This window comes from Parasteatoda tepidariorum, chromosome 3, assembly GCF_043381705.1.
Source record: "Parasteatoda tepidariorum isolate YZ-2023 chromosome 3, CAS_Ptep_4.0, whole genome shotgun sequence".
Lineage (NCBI taxonomy): Eukaryota > Metazoa > Arthropoda > Arachnida > Araneae > Theridiidae > Parasteatoda > Parasteatoda tepidariorum.
In genome coordinates, this window is record NC_092206.1 from 98775053 (window position 1) to 98788040 (window position 12988).

Sequence of the window (12988 nt, forward strand, 5' to 3'; positions counted from 1 at the left end):
TAAAACAAAAGACCGAAAATAAACGTTAGGAAAATTTAACAAAAAACACACTTTATTGCTGAATTTGATTATTTTTATTCAATGCGACATTGTTCATAAATTCATACTTCATTTATTACTAGGAAAAAAACCTTGCTTTTTATAATCTTTCCTCGCCTGGATTTTAATTTAATAATTTCATAAAAATGAAGGAATTATAAAATATTTAATTAATTATTAATTCCGATACAAATTTTTATTTGTTTATTCAATTCGATAAAATTTTTTTTAGCTTATTTTGATTTTTAAGAACAATGTAATAGCTTTCAAAAAAAATTCTATAGTTATGAAAAATTATTGAGGGGGCACGTGCCCCCTCGACGATACGCCTTGAATATTACAAGCTTCTCTCTTAATTGGTTATATTACAATTTTAACTTAGATCCGATTCATTTTTTAACATTTATTAACTTATTAGCTATAGCAGCTGCTATAGCTAATAAGTTCTGTTTCAATTCATAGAAAAGTAACTAGCTAAATTTAAATTATTGGAAGAAGAAATAGTTGAAAACAAAATAAGAATTCAAAGAGGAAAATAATGATAAATCCGATCGCAATTAATTTTCATTGTACTGTGTCATTTTAGAATTTTGATAACAATTTACGATACAATATTAAAATATTGTTTTGAATAAAATAAGTTCTTATTTACTCCAGTTATATATTCCTTAAAACCTGCCAATATTGAGTAACATAAACAATCCAATAGCCAAAGAAGAGTTAGGAGAGACGAACCACTTCGGGTTTGAAAACGTATGTTAGTTGCTTATAATTATGCTGCCATCTAGTGACAATTATAAACATAAAAGCAACTTACTTTCTCCTTTAAAAAGAGAATCATACATAGAACTACTTTTTATGCTACCAACTCGTCCTTAAAAAGGCTTGACTATATTGATTTTCCTAAATAAACAAAATAATTATCAAATATATCAGTGTGAAAAAAGGACGGAAAACAAATAAAGCAACAATATATTTATTAATATTAACCAATTTAAAACACCATCTTTAAATTTTAGGTTCAGCATAAAAGTTTTACCCCATTTATTTCAAAATAAGGCACACATTTCCTCACATGGAAAATAAACATAAATTACAATTTTCATGTTTCTAGTCTTCCTGTCAATTAGGTATCTTGAAGAGATGACTCATTTATTGACCACGAAGAGAATCTAAAATAATGAGAATGATTAATTAACATAAAAATACAGAAACAAAAATTGTTATAAATTTCAATTATATTTTACTCTGATTTTTAGAGAAATAACTCATTCATTAATTAACACAAATGTAAACGATTTATATATCATATGCCCTCTTCTTCGTATTTTTTTATAAAAGATTTGGAATGACAATTAATTTTACGCATCACCTACAACTTTTTATTAAATAAATTCGATTTGCAACGATTTCAACTGCATAAAAATTTAAAAAGTATGTATAAATTTTATTGGCAAATTTTTAAAAAAAAACTGTGATTGCTTTGATTAGTAATTAGCTANTATATATATATAGTGGTACAAAACGTGGCAGTGGCACAAAACCTTCAGAAACATTGATGTAGGGTATACTGGGCAATTTATACCGTCTAGTAGCACTTAAGTCGACGGAAAAAGTCGACGTGTTTCATGTTCATTTAACAATCAAGTTTTTTACCTTAATTGGTTTTAGTTTTTCCTTTGGCAACTATACAGGTCGTTTAAGTCAAACGGTTCAATACTTCTAAGAGAGATATGTTAAATGATTTAAGTTATAATAAAACATAGCTGTAAAGCTATTTCAAATCCTATGTGAATGCAAGTTTTTACAATACATTCCAAAATATAAATTTAGAAAAATAAAAATACCACTTCAGATGTGCAAAAACGGACAGTCCGAACTGAGGAGGTATCTATAATATAGAAGAGCTCGGTTTCCTTTTTATCATAGTTTTTAGAAAATTTGCAGACAAGGAAAATAAAAAAAAACACAGTTTAAATGCCTCACACTTCAAGCAGAGTGATGATATTACGATGATCAACTAAATACATCATCTTGCCGTGGAGATTTATCTTAGCTTTAGAACGGACAAATAACTTAAATACAATCAGATGGGGTGACTTTGTGCAAACTGTCATTTTTTTCAATTTTTGAGTCGTGCCATCTAGGGGTATTTTTTTAAAGCTCGGTATCAACTGATTTGAGTTGTTAACATAACAAAATAATGGTTTACCAAGAACTGGCAATGTAAACATCATCGTTCGTGGAAAATTGTGAGCTCAAGTTACAAACAGTTTCAAATTTTTAACGTCGCAAAATCAGAGGCTGGAGAGTCTGCTCGGTTGAAGAAGTTCTAGTTATCCTGGCCAGGAAGGTAGGTTATACTTTACAAGTCTTATCAATTGGGATAAAAAATGATACATAAATGTTTGTTTCTAATTACTATAATGTTAGTAAATTAATAATTAATAAAAAATGCACCCTGCGGTGACTCTGTGCAATTTTTTTTTACAGAAAAACATGCCAAGGACTTATTAAAGAAAGTCTGGAGCAAGAAACTATTGTGATTACTACACCAAAGAAGCGTTAGAAAAATGTTTGGCAGAAGTAAAAAATGGCTTATCCGTTTCGAAAGAGTCAAACAAGTTCGGAATTTACCGAAACACGATTTCGTACAAAATTCATGTGAAGCATTCGAAATCTCACTGTGAATATTATTTTCATTTTCATATTGTTATTTTTCATTTCAATTTCCATTTGTTAATTGTTTACCTAGAATTAACTAGATAATCTGCTCATTAATGTAAAATTAAAATCTTCCCTAAAACAAAATCCACTTTCCAGGGTAAATTATTTCATTTTTCAAATTACCTAGATAATCTGCTCATTAGTGTAAAAATAAAATCTTCCCTAAAACAAAATCCGTATTTTCGGTTAATTGATAAATTAACTAGAGTAAATTGTTTCATATTTCAAATTACCTCGATAATCTACTCATTACGGTTTAAAAATAAAATCTTCGCTAAAACAAAATCTACGTTTCTGGATGCTTAAATTAACATAATGTGATTCATTTTTCTCTATCTAAGAAATAGGTGACTACAACCAACAAATGACAAAATCAATCAGCATGGACATGGACGCCGGCTTAAAAACTATACTTTCAAGAATCGAAAGGTTGAAAATATTATTACAATAAAGAATTAACAATACAAATAATTAACATAATGCCATACATTTATTTTCCGATATCTAATGAAAAAAGTTAAAACAGTTAACAAATGAATTTATAAAATGAGAGAACAAACTTTTGAAGTCTCTTCTGAAGCCGTTAATCCGCATATTACGAAGTTCAAGTGGACCGGGAAATCTTGGTTATTAGGGTATTGGGTCCATGTCCAAGTGGTTGCGAGTTCGAACTCGCCGGCTGAAGACTCCCCGTGTACAAAATGGTGACTGTTACACACTAAATCTGTCGGGGTCATAAAGCCCTCCAAGTTCCCATAAAAAAAAACTGTGGGGGGTACTGAAAAGGATCGTGCTTCTGGTTCATGTTAAAATTACGGACGGTAGGTTGGAGTGTGAATGTGTTCTCTCTGTAAAATGGGCTGTGACGTAAGTATACGGCAAAAGCTGAATTCTTTTCCACAGATGGCGCCACTGAAAAACAAAAAGGAAGAAGCGTAGTCTCTTGCTTTAATGGCATACGACTACAACAACCAAGATAAAATATGAAAAATTGATGATCCTGCCCCTGAGTGAAAAATGCGGGATTAGTTAACCTCCAGATTAGCAATATGATGTGCACAGTACCGATTTTTGATTATTAGTGTATACATTAATTCTTTACTAATGTAGGGAGTGCTTATTATTTTTTAAACTTAAGCATTTTTACATTATTTTAAACTTTATACCTGGACCAAACTGATTTTTGTATACTCGTTTTGTTTGTAGGTAGTAATGAGGTAAAAATTATATCATGAGTTATTAAGTTTCTACCATGAGCCATGTAATGAGAAAGTCACTTTTCCTTTCACGGGTTGTTCTACTACATTACGATGTCTAATATGTCCCCGCCAAGGTTGCTATGCACTTGGAATTAAACACAAAACACTGTTCATAAGAAATCGACGGCACAACTCAAAAAAGGATTTACCATTTCAGCAATTGGTATTAACTAAATATTACTTAAGATTATTAAACTTAATGTATGCAATTAAAACTTTAAAGTATTTAATGCTCAGAGTGATCAAGTTTAGCTTTGCATCTTTGATATGAAAATATACATTAAATCAAGTTATTATTTTTGCACATATTTCAGCGAAAAAAAACTTTTGATACTATTTTTAAATAATTCGTTCGCAGAATATTGAACCACTAAACCAAACAAATCCACGAAAGATCAAACACATCTGAAAATCTTTTTTGTTTCTGTAACTTTGATTTTTGTCTGAAATATGTGAGCTGTCGAGCTATAAATCATAGATTTATAAACTGTCATTTTATTAATTTGAAAACTACATCAGGCAATCTTAATGGACCTATTCGCTGGTTTGCTTGCTTACGAAATTCGTTCTTTATTTTCCTTTCTAGTCGCTTACTGCATCAAGAATAGCTCATAATGATGGTTATTATAGCTACACGCTATTCATAAAAATATGAAATGGCAATAAAGGCAATATTTTCTTCAAATCAACGCTGATTTATGAAACGTTACTTGTTATTAAGATAAATACGACTTAATTATATAATCTAAATTAATATGATCTATAATATATCATTTTTGTTACATTATCTTTATTATATTATTCATATTGTATTACATTATATTATCTATATTATATTATCTATATTATGTTATCTTCATTCCTATTAAGAACTTATATTTGTCTTCTTTGTCTGACGTCTTTACTCGTTAAAGTTAGAAAGATAATTTTAGATCGTGCAGTATTCGCAAGTAGTTAACAGAAATTTTTCACACAAATTGGTAATGCTAAAATAAATTAACTATTTGACATTCGAATACCAAATAGTTATTCTTCTTCAAGCTGAATATAATTTATTCTACAAGATCAAACTAATAAATTTATCCCTAAAGATAGTTATAGACTATTTCGATTCCCAACATCATGGCCACTAGTAAAATAAAATAAGCATCGTAACAAAACAAATGAAGAAATGATTTCAAGAGAGTACGTATTTAATGGTTTCAAAACTTAAAAAATATCGTCTGTACTTATTAATAAGCATATTTCAGGTCATCGCCTTGAACCATTAAGATTGAGTTTTAGTATGTGTAAGTCCTATCATTAGATCAAACGCTATTTAGGATGATTATTTTTTAGCACTGTACAGTATGAAAAATAAAAAAGAATGTTACCATAAGTAATAAGAGTTTTTTTCCATATAAATGGATAAATACAAAAAAGAATGAACTCTTTAAGATCTTAATGCCAAATAATTATTATTCCTTTAGATAAATAGAGGTTAACTAAAATGTTGGTAATCATATTTTTCCTTAATTTTTTTTTTTTACAGATAATCTGGACTTCCAGAACTTAGCTACCAGAGACAAAGAATTAGATCACTACCAAATAAAAGTGGTTTAAAGAAGATGTTCTAAACTCACCCATAATATAGTCATATTAGTGCATTGTTTCAGCCAATTTGCATAGAATTTTTGCCACGAGTTCTGTATGACCCAAAATGTCTTTCCATTGTGTAGAAGGCAAAATAGATTTAGAATGCTGACAGAAGTACTCTTGAGCGTAATTCATCAGATCATCGTCTTGATGCAAATCAGCCAACACAAGAAGATCACAAACATTTTCTTTCGATAATTCATTCTTTAAAAGAGAAGAACATTGTTCTTTTAGCGAATTAATTTCATATTTATCAGCTGCATAGTACAACGAAGCAGCAGAGCTCCAATTAAGATCATCTAACGGCTCAAACTGCAGGAATTTAACGAATAAGGCCATGGTCTGGTTGTCGATGTCATCAATGTCGACTACGTTACATTCATTTTCCTTCATGTTCTTTTCGAACATGGCTGTAAACACAGGGGACTTTGCACACAGGACAGCCTTATGCACAGAAAACTCCTTTGTTGATGTTCTGAGTGTAACGAAACTAAATTCCTTTTCCTTGAACAGCTGGCGCAACTCATCTAGATCTTTGAAACTGAAAGCTGCGTCGGTTTGAGTTTGTTGACTTTTCATTTCCTTTGCGTTTCGATACTCTGAATTACTTTGAAATTCATAAGATATTGGGAACGATAGCAAATCGCTCGGTGTTAGAGTTGAAAAAGTTTGAATCGGTCTATGGCGCAAGTAGTCTCCATCAATCAATCTTGAAATCATTACACGCTGACTAGACTCATTCTTTATACGTTCATTCCACAAACGAAAATTTATTGTGAGTGATCCATTGGGTAAATAATACCACTCGTTTTTCTTAAGGATTTCCAAGTTCACGACATCCTCCCCGCAACCGTCACCACCAACCCTAAATCTTTCTCTTTCGTTAGCTAATAGGGTGACCCATCCCGAGCTTGTTAATAAAGACAGGGAATAATTAACAACAAATTGAGCTGCATTTGTTACTTTGTGAAGATAAGCCGCCAAGGAGTCCCCCTCAGTCTCAAGTTCTATTTGCCAGTTCGAATTCATGCTCTGAATTTTAAATATTTGACTTTTTATTAAATCAAATGTCGGTTCAGAGTCAAAATTTTCGATTCTCCAATAAATTGTGAATCCGCAGGTTTCGTCATCCTTTTTAGGTAAATCCATTTTTATATGGAAAATAAAAAATGAACTAAAGCTTGAATCAAAAGAAAATTGCAATTTCTTGTAGCTACGCCCAATGTGGCACAAAAGTCTTCCAATACCTTAACATATATTTTGAAAAGAATTCACAATAACTAATAATTTTGTTTTTTTTTATATTTTTCTTATAGGAGCTGATATCCAACATTACTTTTTTTTTTAAATATCTGCAAAAGAAAAGAATTATTGAAAATTATTTAAATTTTAATAAAGATCAGAACTATTAATAAATTTCAGCCAAATAAATATTAAAAAATTAAAAAGCGAAATAATTAAGACAACCACTAATGACATAAAATGTGATAGCATTCTAAACGCATTTTGCCTCAAAAATCTAATTTTTTTTCAATACTTCAACTAAATATGCATATAATAAAAAGAGAATAAGGAATTTAGTTTTATAGTACTTTTACTATTGTTGTTGTTGACGTTTGCCTGTTTAGGCAGAGGGGGTGCGATTGTTCTTGTTTTCCAGTGGCGCCATCTATAGCCAAAAATTCGACTTCTGCCTCACCATACGTCTCAACCGTTTATAGGGCGGACCCATTCATACATCCACAGATCGTAAGTTTGACCTGATTTAGAAAACGATCGATCTCCAATCCAGTACCCCCAGAGGTATTAATTTGTTATGGGAACATGGAGGACTTTTGAGACTCTACAGATTTAACGTGCATTAGTCACTTTACTACACGGGGAGTCTTCTACTACAAGGGGGCCGGTGGGGTTCGAACTCTCGGACATGGGTCCAGCGCCCTACCGACCAGGTTATCCCGGGCAACTTTTACTATTCCGTTATATAATATTGATATAAGAACTGTTAATAATGTTAAAAATTTCCAACTTATGCTACATAACAGCATGATTCAATGCCTAGCTACTCGATGACAAATCAAACTTTAGCATAGGAATGTAAGGGACAGAGACAATAACAGAAAGAAAACGAATTGCCTTTTCATTCGAAAACTTTTATTAAAATTCATATTGAAAGAAGTTTGTACTAATTTAATATACCATTTTATTTTAGTAGTTGTAGTTGTTTATTTACGTCGCACTAGCTGTATAATGGGTTATTTTATTTTATAACCGTCGTTGAACAGTCGCCAACTCAATTTAGGGTTAACGGCTACTAATGTTCAACTCCGTAGCCTTATAATTTTGAATCCAATACAGAAGACAAGGAAACTCCTGGATCAAGTATTGGAAGAGATTTGCCTTCTTGGAGGACTTTTTGATGTAACTAACCCGCATTTGCATTACATCTAGAGAAAAACTACGAAACCCTCCCTTGGTTAGCCTAACGGCAATGGGAGTCTAACTCATAATCCGTCTACCACTGAGGACATTATACGTCAGCACTGTAGTCGGTGGGATTCGGATGAGGAATTCGTATCGACCAACAGTCGCTGGGAGTCGAACCCAGTTCAACTCATTGGAGGGCGAACGTTCTATTCGGTGAGTCACCACGGCTCACATAATCGGTTATTGACGATGATCTGGGAAACATTTCTGAGTATGATCCGAAGACATGCCATTCCATTTTTTATCTTGTGTGCAGCATAGAGGATGACTTCCCTGCTTTGGTAACCCCAACGACCTGAGCGCGAAGTCGAGCATTTTACAGTAGAACAGTTTAGTGAAAACCTCCCTGCACACCCTAGTTCCCTTCGATCAAAGCGATCACCCTTCTCCACATTGACTGCAGCCAGTGATGCTTGACTCCTGTATTTTATTGGGAAACGTGTCTTACGATCAATCCACTGTGGAATCCATTTTACTTTAAAACAGTGAAATCAATTAGTGCTGCATTTTTGATATAAGTATACCACTGTCTACTCGATGTACTGTAAGAAAAATTCTCAGGTTCGATTCTTGTAAAGTACTTCAATTAGAGTTCTCATTTTGTATTTAATATGCTTGAGAGTTTAAAAAAACAAACACTTTTGCACACATGTATGTGCAACCAAGCAGCAATATTATTTGCAAAGAGGATGTAAAGCACTTTAGGAAAACGTTCTTTAGAAATAAGTTGCTAGAAATTTTATTCCGGTAAAATGGGTTTGCTTAAAGATCACAAGATTGCGCCGAATACACTTCAATATCCATGAGATTGTTAATAGTTGCTAGTTGGGTTTGAAAGGGAGAAAAACCCAGAAATCAATCCTGGCAGGTCACGGGCTAGGATAGCCTGGTTGATAGGGCGTTGGGTACAAGTCCAAGAGGTCATGAGTTCGATCCCCTTCGGCCGAAGAGTCCCCGTGGAGTAAATGGTGACCGGTGCACTTTAAAAACCTGTTGAGTCACAAAGTCCCCCATGTTTCTGTAACAAACCATACCTCTGGGGGTACTGAGTTGGAGTTTGATCGTTCTTTAGTTCAGGTCACAATTATGATCTGTGGATGAATGAGTGGATGTATAAATGGGTATAGGGTAAATGGGATGTATAATAGGTTTCTACCTTATAAACGGGCTGTGACGTGTGTGTGTCTGAAGTCGTATTCTTGGATATAAATGGCGTTACTACAAATAAAAAACGCACCCTCTGCCTTACATTCGCTTGGTTTCATCAAGCAGACTTCCTGATATTGGAAAGTAGCATTAGAAACAACAGCAACAACACGGATTATGACGATCGAAGAGTGAAGCTTCATTGAGGCTGTAACATGAAAAATCAAAGTGCTGCTGCATCAATTTTTTAAAAAAATACCTAAAGTAGTTTTACTTAAAAAACTAAAATCAGTAAAAGAAGGGTAAATTTTCACGTTCTAGGACTTAAGTCTTAAAGGTTTGAGGTATTGATCTCAAATAGATTAATTAATTAAAGCAGACGAATATTTTAATGAAATCAAGGAACTAATATTTAACGAAATAAGTAATGAAATCAGACACAAAAACATACTTTCTCTGAATAATCATACCTTTTTTTCGTTGGATTCGGATTTCCGAACCAAAAAAATAGGGGGTAGTCGGAATATGGAAAAAAAAGGGTTCGAATAGTTTGGTCACTTTAATGTTAATTTTATTTTTTGCGTATTTCTCCACATATCGAGAACTGTTTAAGCGAATTGAAGAATTTTTCCAAAGATAATTCTACACAAAAAATAACCTGCAAATATTTTTTTTAATAGTAGTCGAAACTTTTTTTAATTGTAAAGTATACAGTTTTTACATTATTTTAAATTATGTAATTTTAAATAGAAAAATACAGAGTTTGAGCTCAATTGATCGAATAGTTCCTTAGAAATATAGCCTTTTTATATGGCAATTGAGGTAATAAGTATTACCCAGTATTGTGGAAGTAGGTATCTAATATACTAATATAGATATTGTAGTAAGTGGTATTTTCATTATTATATGATCAATAATTAATTATAAAGGTCAATTAACTAATTAATCGCTATTTTTTTTTTATACATACATTTGGTGTCGGAATTTTTTGGAAATGATTTACAATTTAGCAATATTTTACTTTATGCTCAGAACTATTTCTGAAAGAACTTCTTACAACACAAATGTAGAATAAGAAGTAGAATATAACAATATCCACGAAAAAATATTATTTCAATGAATTAAAAATAACGTCTGTAAGTCAAATTCATAATTATTAACTTCCTAATACTTAAATTAATATATTCATACATTTCATACTTAAATTAACATATTCATATAACATACTTGATACCTAAATAGTGCTTGATAAAAGGTAGCTATTAACGAATATATTTTTAAATATTTTCAAAAGATTACATTTCTTATTGAAAAAAAACATTTATTAGGATGTTAATAAAATTCTTTAATCATCCATTCTGTTTATGGGCTAAGAACCAATATAGAATCAGATACTGGGTGCCATAAAACAGTATTCTTTGAATCGAAACATCATTTGTTAACTACAAAGAAATTATCATTTAAAAGAGATATAACAAAATATTAAACTGTTTATAGATCATAAGAATATGAATATGTTACCTCAATTCAGCTTATTACGAAAAAAAGTTATTTTGCATAGCTTTCATTGTATCAACATGGAGATAAGATTCGCCACATTGTGTTTACGAAAATAAGGGAGTTTCCTTTAACGATGAGCATCTAAAGCGCATGCTCCAAGTACTACGTTCACAAAATCAATCTATTTAAACGGAACTTACCGTTTCAAACATTTCTTCTCTTGCTTTAATTCTTACGGTTATTTCGCTTCGCGAAATATAATCAAGGTGTAAGTAATGATATATGAAACTTGTAAAACACTCAATTGCACAAAATCAAGCCCGTTTCTTAAAAAAATTAAGTTGGAAAAAATTAAACTACAATGGAACTTGTCAATTTTGAGTTATAATCTCCATGGCAACCTGACCTTCATTTTATCTGTCTGCTATGTTTTTTTAAAATTTCTTTAGCGAATTACAAGGTCGTTATACTTAAACAAAAATCTATTATCTGCTTTACCAAACTTATATTGTTGCTATTATAACTTTTTTCAGGAGTATATAGGAATGTAAAGGGCAGTGGCAAATATTGAAATTCTACTATCGCGATGCATTGTCAGGAAATATAGCGCTATTCTTCCAATTTAGATGCTTTATATTGATCAATAATTTATTGACCTTAATGAAATTTACCAATACTCATTGTAATATGGCATTCGATATTTATCGGTGCCGACAATGCTCGTGATGTAATCGTATTCGATAAATATCATTGTCGATAGCAAAAGAAATATCATCGCAATCGATAAATGTTATTGGCGACAATAATACTCGCGACATTATCATTTTCAATATTTATAGCTGTAGAAAATAATCAGCTGCAGAAATTTTTCATGTAATCGAAATTTAACGTAAAGTTCACGGTATATCGAGAAAAACACTTTTTAAAATGTTGACATCGAATTGTTTAGGGAAGAAAAAAAGCGATGTATCAACATATATTGATAATTTTTCATTTTACGTGATCATGACGGTAAAAATATTTGAGTTTAAAATAAAATGGTATTTGCAAGTACAAAATTCAATTAAAAATTCACATCGAAACAACACCAGGCAGAATGGAGGGCGAAAGAGGTAACGGTACTATGCATGCAGGGGACATCTAATCAACTACTTAATGAACTGAAACTTTTAATCTGTTTCAAAATTATTGACATTTTTCTAATTGGGAAATAAAACATTTTACTTGACTGAAGGGTAATATTTTATTAAAGATAATTTTCAAATAAATTAATAACGAAGTTTAAAGTCATTCAAATTTAAATATTTATGGCATTTAAAAAATACAAATTTACTATTCATCATCTTCAATGGCTCGAAAGCTCAGGGTGGGCCTTGGCCTTCTCAAGAAGATTTTTCCAGGCTAATCTAGTTTGTGCTAGCGATTTAGAGTTTTTAGTTTTTAAGACCAAAAGGTCTTTTTCTAGGCCATCTATCCATCTCACATTCGGCCTGCCTCTTTATTATTATTATTACCTTATATTTACAAAATACAGTTCCCGTGAAAAATGAAATCAGACTGATTCGAAATTTTATGAATACATGACATTATAATGGTTTAATTTCATCAGGTTTTTCCCCTTCCAGAGAATAAAAAAGGATTTCGTCATAGATACCCACCCACATCCTTTTTTAAATTTATTTATTGAAAATAATAAAATCACCCGTTAACCGACTGGTCTTCTGGAATATCGAAGAAAGTAAGGGATCCCTGGTGTATGATTTACAACCATCAAAATCTTTGTACAGAAGTTCTGTTACAACACAACTTATATTATCTTCATCTTTCAAATAAAATACACGAATCAATAAACATTACTTTTTTAACTGCTACACAGTAGAGTTTTCGTTATAAGTATCTAGACTTCAATTCTGTCATTATTATGTTTTTGTAATTTAAAATAAACTTTTATATATATATATATATATATATATATATTNTATATATATAATGAAATAATTTCGTTATCAATGTTTTTACAATGCTTCGAACCCGGTTCACCTGATTGGAATGCGAACGCTCTACTCTCTGAGCCACCACGACTCACAATGTTCGAATCAATGTTTTTACATTTTTTCAATTGCTTAAATTTTCCCTAAAGATAATTAAACTTAAATGTTAATCCGTAACTAATCATTCGACTTTAAGACTACAAA

The 12988-nt window shown here is 31.4% G+C and overlaps 1 protein-coding gene across 1 annotated transcript; it reads right to left on the bottom strand.

Annotated features, from left to right (window-relative positions):
- Window positions 1–999: 999 nt before the first annotated feature.
- Window positions 1000–11104, bottom strand: LOC107438408 (protein maternal effect lethal 26). The gene is made up of 3 exons (XM_016050699.4): window positions 10815–11104; window positions 5648–7012; window positions 1000–1211 (listed from the first exon to the last, which is right to left on the bottom strand). The coding sequence occupies exon 2, from the start codon at window positions 6807–6809 to the stop codon at window positions 5664–5666; it is 1146 nt and encodes a 381-aa protein (XP_015906185.2). The 5' UTR covers window positions 6810–7012; window positions 10815–11104; the 3' UTR covers window positions 1000–1211; window positions 5648–5663.
- Window positions 11105–12988: the final 1884 nt, after the last annotated feature.